The 17,906-nt window shown below is 33.3% G+C and overlaps 1 protein-coding gene and 1 non-coding gene across 6 annotated transcripts; both read left to right on the top strand.

The window, feature by feature from the left end:
* Nucleotides 1-1,435: 1,435 nt before the first annotated feature.
* On the top strand, nucleotides 1,436-1,509 carry TRNAT-AGU (transfer RNA threonine (anticodon AGU)). Its single transcript has one exon. It is a non-coding gene; the product is annotated as a tRNA-Thr (tRNA).
* A 5,082-nt stretch (nucleotides 1,510-6,591) lies between these two features.
* Nucleotides 6,592-16,161, top strand: LOC101265942 (inactive poly [ADP-ribose] polymerase RCD1). 5 transcript variants are annotated; one of them, XM_019215236.3, is made up of 9 exons: nucleotides 6,732-7,104; nucleotides 7,561-7,664; nucleotides 10,159-10,255; nucleotides 10,542-11,810; nucleotides 12,785-13,026; nucleotides 13,893-13,990; nucleotides 14,975-15,136; nucleotides 15,272-15,367; nucleotides 15,776-16,161. In XM_019215236.3, exons 4-9 carry the CDS (start codon nucleotides 10,672-10,674, stop codon nucleotides 15,839-15,841), a joined length of 1,803 nt encoding a protein of 600 aa, XP_019070781.2. In that variant the 5' UTR covers nucleotides 6,732-7,104; nucleotides 7,561-7,664; nucleotides 10,159-10,255; nucleotides 10,542-10,671; the 3' UTR covers nucleotides 15,842-16,161. The 5 variants fall into 5 exon arrangements, with proteins under 5 accessions (XP_004244408.2, XP_010324471.2, XP_019070781.2 ...); XM_069287653.1 differs by having other exon boundaries at nucleotides 6,854-7,104; nucleotides 10,159-10,280; XM_004244360.5 differs by lacking the exon at nucleotides 7,561-7,664 and having other exon boundaries at nucleotides 6,592-7,104; nucleotides 10,159-10,280.
* Nucleotides 16,162-17,906: the final 1,745 nt, after the last annotated feature.

Below are 17,906 nucleotides of genomic sequence, written 5' to 3'. Positions count from 1 at the left end.
CACCATTTTTTTTTTTGGGGGGGGGGGGGGGTAAGGGGGTACAGAGGGAAAATAGAGGAAGTTTTGGGGTTCTAAAAGTAATTAATGAGAATTTAGGGGGGTCATAAGATATTTTCACAATCTTTACAACTGGTTCATGGAGATGTGGAGAACAATTAGCAAATTGAAAATAAAATAATAATTAAAAAAATTAATTTAAAATGTTTAAGTTATTAAAAAATAAATAAATAAAAACTAAGTTCTCATTTATATAATTACAACAAGTATATTATAACTTTGTTAGTATTTTATTAAATATGTGTCTTAAAAATTACGTTAATGCATCATGACATATCGATATTAAACTTATTTGATTCAGTATTCATAATACGAGACACAAATTTATCAATTAATATTTTAATAAATGTTATAGTCTCAACTAATTATTTTTAAGATGAAATGAGTTTAATACTACAAATTTTTAATTGCATTTATCAAAATTTTAAATTTTAAATTTCAAATCTGTACCTAAACATATATAGTTATTGCAAAAGCCCAAACTCATGCATAATTCATGAATGCACCAATTGAAGTAATTTAAGGAGTCAATATGTACATCCAATCCATTAATGCGTTTAATTATTTATTTTTTATTTGATATTTATATTAAAATTCGATCAAATTTAAATAATGTGTTACAAAAATTATAATTAATACTCAAACTTAAAAATTTATAATTAAGAAGAAAAGATTTTAACTATCTAATCCAAAGGGTTGGTCAATCCATAAATGTCAATGAATTGAGCAACAAAATAATATTATCAATAGTCCCACACGTAAAAACAACCCTTTATGACAATAACTTTGTGAATTCAATTGTTAAAATTATATACTTTGACTTTGAAATCAATGTGGAAACTCATAGACTTTTAATTTTGGATCTGAATCGATAAAAAATTTATTAGGTTATTGGTTTAGCAGTTATGATTTTTTTTGTTGTCGAGTCATCGATTTTTCACGGTTTGAAGTTTTTTAGCGGATTAACGAATAACCTGATAGTAAATTAAATAATTATAGTTATATCATTTTGTATATAAAGTACTCGACTTAGAGTTTGATTTCCTACTTTTATTTTTTGTTATCGCAAACACTTGGTTATTCTAAAATGTAAAAGTTATTACTTTTGAGCAAGATGAAACTTATGAACTCTGTGCATGCTGGTTTGTCACCTTGTTTCTAAGTAATTTTTTTTTGTCAAATCTTAACGAGTAAACCGATAACGATCGAAAATCGATACACCAATAATCGATAAGCTAATATCTTAATGGTTCTATAACGGTTTAGCATATTTAAAAATCAATAACCAATAAACCAACCCGATAAACGTCAAAATCGAACCGACCGATATGCATCCAACACTAAGACAAATTTATCTAATTGAAAAATCAGCATCAAAGCTCTTGTAGCTCAGTTGGTTAGAGCACCCGTTTAGTAAGCGGGAGGTCTTGAGTTCGACTCTCAACAAGAGCAAAAAATTAAATTATGAGTATTTGATATAAATACTTGTTTTTAAAAAGTAATAAATTAATTTTAACTTTACAAAAATCTAATCAAATAAACTATTAAAATTTGTTTTATAATCTCTTTCAAAATTATTATATAAATAAGATTAAAAAAGAAACAATTTCATGATCTTATTTTTTTTAATGTCATTACAATTAGCGTTTAATATTGTCTTGATCTCATTTAATATTTAAGTTAATTCTCTTTATATAAACAATAAAATTCTAACTTTCTAGTGAATCAAAAAAAATATTTTAAATTAGTATTATTTGTAATTGACCTCATAGCTTCTTTTCAATCATTTATAGTGCTCAATATTTATATATTATTCCCAAAAATAAAAATATACTAAAACCCATATTGGTGGGGCCCTCTGGAACTATGAAAAGGTCAAAATAGTAATTGGCATGTTGCCGCGGGTGTAAGCCACGTGTCCGTATCTCTTGATTCTTTTTCATTCGTGCGTTGCATGTCTTTAAAGGTTTTGTTCTTAATGGTCCAAGGTCATATTCGTATTTAACGTTTAATTAAAAATTTCAAATTTAAATTTTTTTAAATAAAAGAAAAATTGTATATTTTAAAAATGTCATTTTAGTTAAAGTATTCATATATATCAAGGACAATAGTAAAAATGGAAAAACATAAATCTCTTTATAGAGAACTTCTAAAATTATGATAAAATAATTATTTAACAATAAAAGTATATTAAAAGTCATAATAATAAAAATCGATAAGTATCTCAAAATTATAACTTTTTTTGATTTAAGAATAACCCGCAGCCGTTACAATTTAATTCGCAATCTTTGCCTTTTGAATGAGCACTTTGTGCGTACTGAGTAAACCCTTACTGTGTAATAGCTTGCAAACCACATAAAAAATGTGATTAGCACCAGACAAATCCTATGCGACAAGCTCGACTCAGAGGGCATTGGAGAGAATCGATCTGGGGTTATAATTATAACTTTCTCTCTAATTAAATACTTTGGATTTGAAAAAAATTTCAGCTTCAATTGTGGGGTGATGACACATAATTAAATTGTATAATGTGTGAGTTCATATTTAATTAGATTTTAATATGAATATCGAATATTAATGAAGAAAAACATAAGAAGTCTAAGCAATATAGGTTTGAAATCATGATCTCCATAGCATCTTAATCATTGTTTGTTAATAGTTATTATTCCTAGAATCTCTACGTATCAATAAATTTTGTATTTGTTGATGACCATATACTTGAAATATATATCAATTGTTAGAAAACATAATATTTGTAGAGTAATCCGTAGACTTTGATAATCTAATCATTGTTCTTAAACAAAAAAAAAACTAAGCTTCCTTCTCACGTTCTTAAAAAAATTAAGCTTCCTTGGGTTTCAATAATTAACTCGAAATTTGCAACTATGTTTCTAAAAGGGGTTTATATTTTAAAAGAATGAACACTCTCGCAATAACTAATAACTAATTGCATGAATCAATTCTGAAGTTTGAATTTCATAAAACGCTTGTGGATTATGAAACTCCAACAAATAAATTTATCTGTCAACATTTTCGAGTTATGTGACAACTGACAAGAGAATTGAGTCAATTTGCACTCCCCTTGAGCACTAGACCTATGCCATTGATTATTCTTCAACCATTTCGTTGGATTTCTGTATCGATACAATTAGACCAAGCAATTCTGTTCACTAAATCTTAAATAAATAGAAAGAATTTTCTTTGTAGAGATTTAACCTCAATTATCTCATGATTTCTCCCACTTTATTTGTGAGTTCACACTAACAAATGATCACATTCATAAATGATAGATCAAGAAAGGCAGATGGAAAAAAATTGACAAAATTTGTATATAATAGTAAACTAATATCCTAAGTTAAATGAAATAGCTAGGGTTTGATTTAATTGTGCTCCGTAGCAATAACCTAAGTTAAATGAAATAGCTAGGGTTTGATTTAATTGTGCTCCATAGCAAACATTAGCTAAAATTTGCCAGCGTCTCTCTCCCAAAAATCTCGCTCGCCACTCTCCATTCTCGCTCGCCTCTCTCGCTTTATACACAGAAGTATATAATTCTGTTTCTGTTTTGTATAAAGCGAGAGAAAATTATATATACACATGCAAAATTGTATATCTTCGTGTTATAAACTTAATTATACAATTTACAAATATTTTACTTCAAATATTGCAGAGAAAAAGGCCAACGAATTATACAATTGCGAATTATACAATTGCAGTGAAATACAATTTTCTCTAGCTTTATACAACAGAAGTGTATATATTGTGTTTCTGTTTTTGTATAAAGCGAGAAAAACATATATCTTCTTGCTATAAACTTATAATTATGCAATATACATACATTTTAATTCGATTCAATTGTATGCAAAAATAAATTATACAATTGCAGCGAAATAGGCCAGCAAATTATACAATTTAAGCCAGCGAATTATACAATTTAGGCCAGCGAATTATACAATTGTATATGTATAGCAAATTATACAGTTTTATATTTGCTATGGAGCGCAATTATGCAAAGTTTGTTATAACATACAAATATGAATTTTTTGTTTGCTATATGTGAAAGTTGCCCAAAAAAATTCACATTGCTAAAGTGCTAATGAAACCTCATGCATTACCTCAATATCTTTGCAAAAACAACATAGTCGATATAATCCCATCCCATCAAGTAAGGTTTGAAGAGAGGTAAATATATGTGAACTTATATCTCGTGAAAATAAAAAGGTTATATCCAAACGGATGAAATATAAGACGTTGTGAATAAATGAGATGATGTTGCCATAAGTAACAATTCGAAAAGAACAAAGCAACATAGCCAGTACTTATATAAGGAAAAAACATCAAAATAAAAGGGCACCTTTCACGCAAAATGCTGAATAATCTTTTCATGCCAGTACTATAACAGTATTGAAAACATCTCTCATGCAATTGGTGTGTTAGTTTTTCAAAGCCCATTTTCCCTTTTCCAATTTTTTTAAAAAAAGGAAGTATCATTATTAGGAAAAATTACGTGATTAAACAAATTTATATTACTTAATTACTCATCATAGTTATAGTTTGCTATAATTACTACTCACGACTAACATTATACATTAATTATGTGGACTGACTTCGAGTTTGTATAATTAGTACATTCGTATATGTATAATTCGCCAAAATATACATATGTATAATATACTATTATCTAATCAATGTACATATATAATTCATCTCTCTCCCACTCTCTGCCCTCTCTTGCTCGCCTCTCTCCTCACTCTCCTAATCTCACTCGCATCTGCTCTCTCTCTCATTATACTTGTTTTTTATACAAATGCATATGTATAATATACAATTATCTAACCAATATACATATAAATTCACCTCTCTCCAACTATGTCCTCTCTCGCTTGCCTCGCTCGCCTCTCTTCTCTCTCTCCCAATCTCACTTGTCATATATACAAATACATATGTATAATTATATACAATTATCTAACCAATATACATATACAATTCACTTCTCTCTCGCTTTTTGCTCTCTCTTCTCTCTTCTCTCTCCTCTCTCATGTCTCTTCCAGTCTCGCTCGCCTCTCCACTCCTTATAACATGTAGCTACGAATTGTAATTATTAAACTATAACTATAAAAAGTAATTAGGTTGTTTCTAATGGCTACATGTGAAAGTTTCCCTTATTGTTATTATTTATGTAATATCATATGGACGTTAAGAGTTAAAATTTGTATACCTTCCAAAGATGCTATACATAAATATGCTATTATTTGAATTTGTTCATAATTAACACCTGCCTCCCTTGATTTTAGATGTATATAAAAAAATTTATATATACTTGTATGATATGAATTTTTTTATACACACACACACACACACATATATATATATATATATATATATTCATGTATGCATAACTTACATTAAGATATAATAACCAATTTAAACTAAATTAGGATACATATATATATGGAGTAAATGATAAAAAACATTCCTCAATTATATCTCAAGCTTAAATTACATCCTTATATTATATAATGAACAAAAAAACACTCCTAAACTATCCTAAAAAATACAACTTACATCCCTCTATTAGAATATGTCCAGAAACTAACGATTTCAACTAAAAATTGCGACATCTCTTCTCCATCTCGAGCATGAATGAATTCATGTATTGCACCAAATTCTACAAGTCACATAATTTTGTTACTTGCTCAACACCAATTTTCACTTTTATGTTCTTTACTTCTTTCCAAATAACTTTACCCTCATCCCAACAGAACTTCATCATTGAGGAAACATGAAATTGTAATTATTGAGCATAAAGAGCTCACATTTTATTCAATTAACACTGATTTTATATTAAATAGTGAGGTCACATGTCATTCAAATAGCAAGTATGGACGTGATTGGTGATTCAATGTTCAAATTTTGAGATAATAATATTTTTTTAATAATGCCCATAAGGATGTCGAGTTGGTTGAGCAAGATGATCCCGAATTTATTGGTACAAAATTTTCTATATGTTTGCTCGATTAAGCTCGTTATATAAGACTTGCTTAGTATAGTTACATTTCTAGTGTAATTCGCGAGCTATTACATTTAAGCGAGAGTAGTATATATACATGAATCGTGATGAATAATACTTGTGAGCTTCCTTGTCAACGACAAAAAACATATTTATTTCACACATTACAATTATATCGTTCTATTCCATCTTATATAAAAGTTGATCCATCTTACATCTTTTTTTTTGATCGTAAATTGTCGATTAAATAACGTAATTTTGTAAGACCCATCGAATTCAACACACGCGTTGGTTCATGAATGACGTAAAATATAGATATAACAGTTTTTTTTTATTGAGGATGTTAATTTCTCATCAAACTTTAATAGAGTAATGTAAATCGTAATTTTTTAGGATAATTTAAGGAATAAAAGTTTAAGGTATTAAGTTGAAATGTTTTTAACTATTTACTTCATATACATGAAATACCTAATATAAAAAGTTGGTATTAATATAAATATATAAAAATAAATCATTCTCGATATTTTAACTATATCATAAATCGAGATTAAAGAAGGAATAATAATAATTGATGAATACGCATCGGTCTTATCCTTTTGAACACAAAACGTGGGACCCATATTGAAATCATTTTTAGCAACACGCACATTCATCGAGTCGGTGAATGTAACCGCCAAACTCCGGGTTCGGGCTGTTATTCGGGCTTAAAACGGCCCGATTAATAGCACCCGACTTATTACCGACATTACCCTTCTTTAAAATGCAAAATAACAAGAATAATAAAGTCGGTGTCGATCCATTGGATAGCTTGGAGGGCATATTCGTCCACCTAAATATCTTTGATCTCTGCGCATACAAGGAGGAGAAGACTTGCTAAATTTTTTTGGGCCGACTTAGGGTTTGACATCCACCACCACCGCTCGTTGCTTGCTGGAGAAGGAGGAGGAGGTTGAAAAATTCATCATCTGTCGACTTCTTATCATCGATCCTTGTAGTAATCGATCGTTGATCTGTGTAACAATTTCAGTTTTTTTAATGTAAGTAATCTATTGGCTAATTTCATATACACGAATATATGTGTTGAGATTATCATGTATATTGCTTAATTATATGTGTATGTGTGGATTTTAGTGTATAGGATGTTATTTTTTGTTTTAGGTGAAAGTTATCTTATTTTTTTTATGTAAGGTGTAGTTATGTTAGTCAACACTTGGATTTTGTTGATAAAACTAGCGATTGATGTTTCTGAAATTGGAATATCTAACTGGCGTTGGAAATAGGAGAATTTTAATCTATATGATGTATTTTTTGGGAAAATATAGCATGTCTTATTGTGATGTAAGTGGAAGCTTTGTTATTTTGTTCATGTAGCTTTAATTGTGTTGTTGAACACTTGGAATTTGTAGGAAATAACTGATTCTTTTAGTGAATACTAAAAATATATTATGTTATATCGTAGTAAAGGTGAAAGCTATCTTATTTTTTTCATGTAGCTGTAATTGTGCACGTGGAATTTGTCGTAAAAACTGGTGAATGATGATTCACACTCCTGAAATTGGAACAATGTCCTATCGGTGTTGGAAATAAGAAAATTTTTGTAAGTTGCTCAATTCTTAATGGTGAGAAAAAATACTAGGCTATTCTTTCCACGCGTCCTAGCCTTAGTGGAAATAGAGATATCTAGTACCTGTTGCTCGAAGGAGGTGGTGGGTATCTCGTGGAATGTGTTGTGGTGCGCGAAAGTTGGCTTAGGGGTGTTAGTTCATTTATGTTTATATTGTTAATTAGGAGATCAATTGAGAGCTGCTCTTTTATGTACGTTATTGAGCGTGTCATGTAGTTGTAATTATGTTATTGAACACAGAATTTATCGAAAAAACTAGTGAATGATGATTCATGTTGCCAAAATTGGTTATGTTCTCTCCTAACTGGCATTGAAGAAGTACCAGGGTACTTGCAAATTGCTGAATTTTCTTAAAAGTTCTGTAACTTGCGATTTTTTTCAATATGTTATCTGGAATTAAAAATCAGTTTTTACTTATTCGTGCAGTGAGTTTTATGTCATTGGTGGTGTTAGTTCCTTTTGCTTTTATTGTTGATTAGGAGATCAATTGAGCTCCTGGATGGGAAATTTGAGCTGTTGTGAATAGTTCATCACTAGTAATTTTATCTCATTTCCTCTTTACGTTTTTCCCCCACCTATTATATGTGTACGCACCATCAGGTTATGTCCTTTCCCTGTCTACTTGATTTGTTTTCTTCACACTAAGGTCTGATTTTTGTGTTCTACCACTTGGCCAGCTCGAATTCTATCAATAAATAGATTGTGATTTTCTTGATGTGTTTGCGTAGGAGTAGGGGCATTGCTGTATTAATATCTTCAAATTGTTGGAAGGTCTGGGGTTTATTTATTTTTTTCCTCTGTTGAATGTTTCGGTGTGTCAATTTTACACTTTGGGCTATTTTGTTGATTATATTTGATGCGTATACCTACTGTTATCTTATTACCTAAGTTTGATTTCTTTTATCACATGCCAGACTCCATGTCAATGGCATTTAGCACGGAGATGAATCCTGTGTGCGCTAAAACAGTAGTTCTTACTTCATTTTCCGAATGAACTGAGATATTAGGAATTGCATGTGTCGAAGTGGTTTTAAAAAAATTAATGGCGTGTAGTGCATGTAAGCGGGGATAGGGTGGGCATACAAGCAAACAGATCGATCGAACAGTTCCAGTTTTGGTTATCAAAAAAAGAAATTTTCAGTTTTGTCCCCCCTTTAAAATCGGGTGTGGAAGTTTCCTTTCACCCGGCTCAAGTTGGTACATGTCTTTCCATTTTTTTGGGCCAGTTAACAGTTCGTATTTTTTCATTTAGTCGTTTTGGTTCTGGTCCGGTTTTAATGATTTACCGACAAACCAAAGTTTTGGGCTCGTTAACATCTTACTTAGTTGCACTTAGCTTTGCCTTATAACCCAAAACTGAATCTCATTCTGAAGAAGCCCAAACCTCCATAGCCCAAGTCAAACTGTTGCTGTTGTTGCTAGTTTCAAAAAAAAAAAAGTAGGTCAAAACTTTTGCTATTGCTGGTCGCCTGGTCTGTGCCTTACCATTCGGCTATCATTGTGACCCACTATCTTAATGTTGTCTCTCAATCTCTTCCCCGTTACTAAGGTTATATCATATGTGTATTTTAATTTCTTGTTCTTTGTGTTTGCTGCGGTGATAAAATTTACCGAGCATACACTGAAATTTGTGTTTTATTTCAGCGAAATTGCAGTGTATGCTGATAGATTAAAATTTTAACTCTTAAATCATTCAAAAAGAATAATCAGTGGTCACTTTCTTTATTTTGAAACTTCAAACAGCTATCAGGTCATGAATTCATAAGAAAACAGACTACATAGTCTTTCACCTTTTAGTTTCGTGGGGCTTTGTTGCCTCAAAATTCTTAGTTTTCTTCGTCATGATTTCCCTAGAGTCTAAAGTGAATGTATTTTGTATTTGCCTTGAAGTTATGTGTCATTGCTATGCAATTTCTATGAAGAGAAAGAGAGAAGAAAGAAGTTTCTATTTATTACCTGAGATCTATTAGACTTGTAGTAAATCCTTTTCTCATAGAAGTATTTTCTGGACCTTTTTTTGTGGCCTTCCGAAAAGAAGGTCAATTTGACAGGCCCAAAAACTGCTTTGTCAAAAAAAAAGGGACAGCCCAAAACTGTAGAACTGGTACTTTCAGTTCGGTTTTGGTGACCATAATTGTGAAAAACCAAAAACGTTCTTCTGCAAAACTGAACTGAACCAACTGACACCTACTCTTGAGTTGAGATATCTTATTGTTAAGTTGAACGCTCTCTTTCTTTTACTCGTGAAACCGTAAAGCTTAGAGACCGGTTGTTTCGTTCATGAAGTTGTAAATTGTATTATTATCCTGTGGAACTTGTCAAACAAAATGATTCACGCTCTACAAGTTGGTATGTTCTCTCCCAATTGCTGTAAAAAAGGGTATTTCTAAATTGCTGATTTTGTGTGTTATGTATCAACGTTTTGTACATTATCTGGAAATAATATCTGTTTTTTCTTATTGTGCAGTGAGTTTATATTGTTAATAAGGGCACTAGTTTGTCTAGCTCTTATTGCTGATTAAGTGATCAATTGAGAACTGCTCTTGGATGCATTTTTGTGCGTGGTATGTTATGAGAAGTTCATCACTGGTAATCTTACCCAACTATAGCTTGTAATATTTCACATGCTGTTTGTTGGTTGGTAATATGTTATTTGTAGTTTTCAGATCTCCTTGTATCAATTTCAGAAAGCTAATTTGTCCACATCCAGTTTGACTAGAAAATTTGTCATGTTGATCTTTTGAAAAGCAAAGACATGTAGATGGAGGGACTATGTTTCAATTAGTTATGAATTATGTTGGATGCAATCTTATGTACCATATATTGGTGTTATTGTTTTGATTTTGTCAGGTTTATCAACTTCTGTCAATGGCATGGATGTGGTCTCTCTGAGGCGAAACTGAGGCCGGTTTGTATATAGCTGTTATCTTTGAACCTTTGGCTTTAAACCAGTGGATAGGGATTGATCCTGTAGGTAAACATGGAAACAAAATTCGAAAAGGTATTGGATAGAAGCCGGAACATTGTTGTTGACTTGAAGAGAAAGCGGGAAGCTCGATGCGAGACCCATCTCTCTGGGGCTACACACGTGATATTGCCAGTGCGACCCTTGCTGAACTCATCAATCCGCCCGCTTGGAAAGCGGACGAAGCTGAATGGATCAAGAAGCAGGTGCGGTGGCTACAAATTTCACCAAAAAGAATCTCTACTTAGATACTATCTTAATTTTAGGAGAAGTGGGCTTCCACAACGTCTGATGTACTATCAGAACAGTCAATGGACTGATTTCCCTGAGAACATTGTGTCAATGGCTAAGCAAGATCTCCGGACAAAGAGATCTGCGAGGGAGGTGGTATTCAATGGTAATAACTATGTGCTAGATTTCTTCCATATGATGCTGTTGGACCTGAAGTCAGGTATGCAGCAGCCTATTGCATGGATTGATGAAGCAGGCAAGTGCTTTTTCCCAGAAGTCTTTGCTTATTGTGATGAACTGCATGAGCCATGTCACTGTGAAGACAATGACTGCGTAGACGTGGATTCTGAGACGGAGGGATCCAATGATCTGGAGTTGCGACTGGAGATTGAAGTTAATGGGGCGGATATATCAAGTTCGGAGGAATCTAGTGGAGAGTCCAATGCTAATTTTGAGCAAGTGAACTTTTGTCATGAACCTGCAGCGAAAAATCGCATTGCAGAAGTTGGTGATGATCATGTCAGGATATCAGATACAAAAGCCAAGGACGATTCTGTGGAAAATTATCAAATGGTGGAAAATGCTGTCGGCAGGTACGACTCTAAGTGGAAACATATGGACCCCAAAGCTGTGAGTGAGATGTTCCTCAAGGGTATCAGTTCATCTGCAAGTGCAAACATAATTGACTTGCAACGTATCTCAAGTTCTTTCATGGAAGTTCGAAAGGAACTCTTTCAAAAGCAGGTGGAAATTTTGAGGAAGCATCGTGGGGATGCCACTGTTAGTTATGCTTGGCTTCCTTCTTCTAAAGGAATGATTACGAGTATTATGAAGTATGGGCTTGCTAATTATTATCCATCCAGAACCAACTCCAGTTACGGCATTGGTGTTCATCTTTTCCCTGCTAATTGCAGTGAGATCAGGTAGTGTTGTTTCCACCTTTTGATTTTCAGTCAAACTGAATTTTTGTGCAATATGGACAAAGTTGGAGGAGGACATTACAGGTGCATTTTGGAAACAAGTTCTTTTGGTTGGTAGAACGTGTAATGATACGTAACCTATGTTTTTCTGAAAATAGTGGGGTAGTGACAACGCAACATTCATAAACCTCGGGGTGGGGTGGGGGTGTCCGAAACTTCCGTGTAGTTTTGCTGATAAGTCGGGGCTGAATGCTTGTTGTGTTGTATGCCTCTGCCTACATGCTATGCTGATCCAAATTTTGGGAAGTAGGATCGGTCTTAAGCTTATTGATTTCATCTTATGTTTAGGCAACTTATAATTTCCATAGTATTTGTCATCAATAACAGTGGAATATCAATCAAGTTTGTCAGTTACTGGTTTCTGTGTTTTTTCCTTTTTTTTTTTTTTTGTGTATAGTACCTGTCCATTTTCCTGAATGGTTATTTGTTTGAATTTTCACAGAAGATCCTTCTTGTTGATATTCAGGTTTTTAATACTAGACTAGATCGGTTTTGATCCAGCCAGCGTTAATGATCTCCCACGTTATTCTATCCGTTTAATTGATTCCTTGGTGCTTGCCAGATTACATACCTGGCTTGTAAAAGATGCAAATAATGATCTGTGTTATGTGCTGATATAATTGTGTTCAAGTAATTTCATAGGGTTTTAGAGGAATTTCATGTACACAGTCGGTGTTCCATGCTAGCCTTTTGTGTCATTGTTGTCTTGAGATTCCACTTGTTATGGTTGTCTTGCTGATGTTGGATAAGATGTTCTTCGATCCTAAAAGGAGTTCATTTTATTTGGTTGCTTCTCCTTTTTTGCTTTGAATTTTAGGCCCTCTGCGGCTGACCTGTGCCATAATCGCATTTTTTTGTCGATTTGTTTGTTCTCATAATGAAGTTTATTGATGTTGGTGCTTTCATCTTCTTTACAGTGCAAAATGTTCTGATGTTGACGAAAATGGTGTACAATACATGGTTTTATGCCGTGTAATAATGGGAAACATGGAAGTGGTTTGTCCTGGATCAAAGCAGTTCCATCCCAGTAGTGAGGATTTCGATAATGGTGTCGATAGCGTTGAAAATCCGAAGTGTTATGTAGTCTGGACTATGAATATGAGTACACACATATTTCCAGAATACGTCGTCAGTTTCAAGTTCTCTTCTGATTCTGAAGGTGACTATTTAAGTCCTTCTATGGTTACTGTATTCAATAGTCAACAGAAAGTTGTTCCCCTTAGTTAAACTTGAGTTAGATGTTCATGAACCGTCTCTTAAATAATCCTACAATGTAAATGCTGCCATAGGAACATTTTTTTTTCATTTTTGCAGAGAAGGAAGCAAAAAATAATCCCAACTTTATTTGAATGTTCAAACCCCTTCCAACTTTTAAATCATCATGTCCATGCCCATTTCGTAAAATTAGTAGATATGGACAATAAACAATAAATATAGTTTTTCTAATTATTTAGCTGATTAGTGCTATGGGATTTGTATTTGTTGTTCTGTGTCATGTTTATCCTGTTTAGACACTTGAACCTTACCGCCATGGTATTTTTTCTTTCATCTACTACTTTTTCTTCATGTTGTGCTGAATTTTGTGTCAAGATTGATTCTTAATGTGTTAATCTCTATTGTTGGGAGGTGGGTGATTTGAAACTGAGGTTATGCAAAATAATCTGAATGTTTTTAAAATTTTGGGAGGGATTGCAAATTCGATCAATAAAGAAGAGAATTTGATTTTGAGAGTTTGAAGGTGATCATGTCTGTGGCCTCTGCTCAACTTATCAGTTGTGGGGTCTTCTATTTCAGGGTCCTGATTCAACTTAGACCTTCCTACATGTTGGATGCATATATCCAGTTTTTTTTTGTCCTGCCATCCTTCAATGTACTTTTCATCTTCTTCTGCATGGTGTTGTACGAATAAATCACGGGCCAATGTGTTTCGGATTTTAAATTTGAGAAACACTTGGTATATTTTGTCTTGAAGTCTTGCAAAATAAGAAAGCAGTTGAATTGTCTTCACCATGTTTATCTTTACAGGATATCTCGTCGGAAACAGGAGCCCAAATGTCTCTGCTGTCACTAGTTGTCAGGGCCCTGCGGATAAGGTACCGGCGGATACACTTCCTGCTGTCTTGGTGAGTCTATTGACATTTATAGATTTGTCGACTTGGGCGGATTTTGTTTTTTGGTTTTCATTTAACAATAGATGGGAGGATTGGAGGATGTTTTTTGGATATGAAACAGGTGTCAAGGATCTTTTTGGATACGAAACAAGTGTGAAATTGTTTAGCAGATAATGCAGTAGAACTAGGTTTCTTTGAACACTTTTTGATGGTGTCCAGCATGTCCTTAATACTGAGGAATACACATTTACCAGTTCTTTAAAAAAATAACTTTTTTTTTATCAACGTTGAGAGGAGTCGAGCTACAGAGAGGGTCTTCCAAGACCACGCCATGAATTTCTCGGCAAGTGTTGAGGCCTCAAATTCTCATCCTACAGCGGACACAATGTTGCAAATATTAGTACCTCAAATCATCTCTCTAAACAACACTGAGGTTTCTATTTCTTAATCGCATGATAGTTCCCTCTAGGGAACACAGTTAATGCCTATGGCCTGAAGGATGTATTCTGCTCATGCAATTGCAGAATAAATGCTGCCGCTGAGCATCTGCATTAGCTGCTGGAATGATTGTTAGTTTAGTAAACATGCATATAAACCTTTTCTTTTTAGCTGACAATATAGTCAAACATGCCTTCTGCAGGGTGTAGTACATTTCTTTAGATCTTGAACTCGGTTTCATAAGTAGATGATACTTAAGTCGTTAGTTTCTACACGCAGCTTCCCAAAGCTCAGACAGTTATGTAGTTAGCAATATAGGTTTATTATAGTGTGAGTTCTTGGGCCATATCCTTTTTTGTGTTTTTTCCCTTTCAAATTTTGGACTACCCAGCCTCATCCAGCGAGCCTGACTTTTGAACCGAACTGTGGAGAGGGAGTGGATGCCGTGCTAGTTTGACAAATCTGCATCTTCAGCAACAGTCATTTACTCATTCTAGTGCTCCTCATTAATTTGGTGGAGGTCCTTTCAGCTAACAATTACTCTATGGTCCTCTATAGGGAAGTGACTGCTATCAGAATTCACTAGGCTTGGCCTCAAAAAAGGCTTCAAGGACTCCGAAGTCCCCTTGGATGCCGTTCCCCATGTTGTTTGCAGCAATTTCGAGGAAAGTGCGTCAAGAGGATATGAACCTTGTTTGTAGCAATTATGAGTTATTCAAGGTATATACAATTGCATCTGTTGAAGGCAGCCATGTTTTTCTAGAAAAAGTCAAATTCTTGTTGGAGAGCTTGAATCGTTACTTTGATAATTTCCTCTCTTGTGTTCATGACTTGGTGTATTCTGGCATTTGGCAGGGCAAGAAAATAAACAGGGATGAATTTGTCAGGAAGTTGAGGTTGATCGTAGGGGACACTTTGTTAAGGTCCACTATAACTAGTCTTCAGTGCCAGGTACGCCCTTTGCTTTTTTCCAAGGAAACAGGTGCTACCGAGCTAGTTTGTCAATGCTTCAATCATAATATCATATATCCATATGTCCAAAAGTTTTTTTCTCTATGTTGATTTCCAATTTGTGTGATTTTCAAGTGTCCCATATTGGTTGTGGGTATGGAATGCTTTCTCCTTAGCTAACATGTGAAGTGCGTAACAGTGGTGCCATATTTCAGTTCTACTCTGTGCATTGAAAGTTGAAAAGTTAAATGTTTCATCTTTGTTCTCATTGATTAGGAATTTAGAATTTACTTGATGAGCTGGACATGTTACTTGGTGGAGTTCTCTGTTTCGTTGTTCGTACGTTTCACTTGTGAGAGGGACTACACGGGATATGTTTTGAAAATTTTCTTTGGTGCTCTTTGTCAGGTACCACCTAAATCAATGGAAATGGTCTCTGTAAAGCAAGAACAGGAGAGCATCTGTCTGGAGTGACGGCGTCTGTTTTATTTGTTGCTTTTATGAATAACTGTTTTTGCTTAGCTATAGGAACTAAATAGTTGGACGTATCTATTACTTTTTACTTGAATATGTGGTAGCTTGATACTCTGGAGAAATATGATGAGGGCTTAGTTTTCACCCGTCCAGGACTTCTGGGGATTTGTTTGCCGAAGTAAGTGCCTACGGAGTTGGAGCTTTCAGGTATATCTAGCGAGTAGCTCCGATTATTAAGTTTCGTTACATGTATTTCATCCCGAATTTGTTTGTTGGTACTCTATAAACTGTTAAACAATGTATGGGCAATCTTGTGTACACATTGTGTTTCTGATGCCATTAGTTTCTTACGCTGCTGTGGATGCATACATGTCCATCGTCTTACTTTGGTTTTGTGGATGGACTTAGTTTGTTAAGAATGATGTCTGATCAAAGGGCGTGCCAACATTATGTATAATTTAATATAAGCACATGTACAAATCCTCAATAACGGAGAATTTAGTCATTCACCATTTCTCACCACCTTCCTTTCTTTATCACTCTCATCAATCGCGTTCCGTTACGACATAAAGGGGTGTTTGGACTTGTACAACGTTGATCAGGAATTGTAACACCAGCTTCTTTCCTGTTCTTTGTTTTTATGTCGTCGTGCTAACCCATTTCGTCTCCTAATTTGTTCCACCTTCTACCTTGCATAACATTATACATAAATTGCCTCATAGGTTTTGTTGGTATTAATTACGTATGACTACAATCAAATACCGCATAAATTAATACATGAATAATTTTTATACAACATTTAAATTCTTACCAATCAAACATGATATGAATTACGTTAACTTTTATATCTAACACAACTTTAATCAAACATAGTAAAATTAATGTAACTTTTAATACATGTATAAGATGTTTCTTATATAATAATCAAACGGCTCCTAAATGATCTTATATAGTATCTAGAAATATATGCATAGCATTACACTAACAAAACACAATAGAGTTTATACAGTACCAAATAAAGTATTAATAATCTTAGAGCTAATGCATGCACCAATTTTACAAATACACTTTGTCGAATGATATCGAGTTGCATTTTTGGTTAGACAAAAAACACATATTTTTTGGGGAAGAAATGTATTTCCTTTACCCAAAGAAGAGACTTTTTGAAACGTACCAAGCTCCAAGACAAATATCCAACCTTGAAGCAACTTTGAAAACAGTGGTTTTTTTTTTCTTTAGCCAATATTTTTTTTTCTTTTTCAAGGATAAATACATTTTTAAGTGGGCAATGATAATAAAGAATATATGTAGGGCATTTTCTATGAGGTTCACTTCTTAAAGTCTTTAGAAAGATTCAATATGTCTACAATTTATTGGGGCTTTTTGCTAGTCTTATTATAAAAAGGATTCTATACCTAAACCAAAGTCAAATAGAAGGACCAAATAAAGAAAGGGTGGAAATTTACCACTTAAAGTAATGTATTGTTGGTATGATTAAGGAAAATGTTCGAACTTATTTATTTAGATGGCAATAGAAAGCATCTTGTGATCACATAAAATCCAGAAAAGAGTAACAATGATACAGACAGTCTAACCTTGTAATACAAACATTAATAATTAGTTTCGTGGTTCATACATGTAAACCTATAGCACGTATGAATTGAAGACAACTTCTCTATTTGTATGGTCAAGTCTTTCTTTGAGGATATTTCATTTTTGCTTGTTAGGAAAGGATCACTTTGCATCATTCATTCTTGGAAAGTGTTTCAAATCCTCAAGTAGAATAGGGGAATATTATGAGAAGGATTTATGTTATTTATTTTTTACAATTTTGATAAGGACTTTTCATTGTCACCACAAAGGCATTCGAATAATAGAATATAATGCAAAGAAATGGACTTTTATATATCTTATCTAATTGTTACCCTTTTCCATGAAATAGGGAAAGAATTGATTTTTTTACTCGATGTTTGATATTCATTTTGAATCCTGATTAATTTAAAATTATAAAAGTTTCACCTTTTTGGGGCAGATGATAAATTACTATGCAGCAAAGACCATTCTC

Source organism: Solanum lycopersicum, chromosome 8 (assembly GCF_036512215.1).
Source record: "Solanum lycopersicum chromosome 8, SLM_r2.1".
NCBI classification, from domain to species: Eukaryota; Viridiplantae; Streptophyta; class Magnoliopsida; order Solanales; family Solanaceae; genus Solanum; species Solanum lycopersicum.
This window is presented reverse-complemented; position numbering and strand designations above follow the sequence as displayed.

Bases quoted from the DNA above. Each gene is read 5' to 3' on its own strand.
- LOC101265942 (XM_004244360.5), top strand. From the start codon at position 10,672: ATGGAAACAAAATTCGAAAAGGTATTGGATAGAAGCCGGAACATTGTT. The intron at 13,991-14,974 runs GTGAGTCTATTG...GGTCCTCTATAG, and splicing joins ATACACTTCCTGCTGTCTTG to GGAAGTGACTGCTATCAGAA. The intron at 15,137-15,271 runs GTATATACAATT...GGCATTTGGCAG, and splicing joins GCAATTATGAGTTATTCAAG to GGCAAGAAAATAAACAGGGA.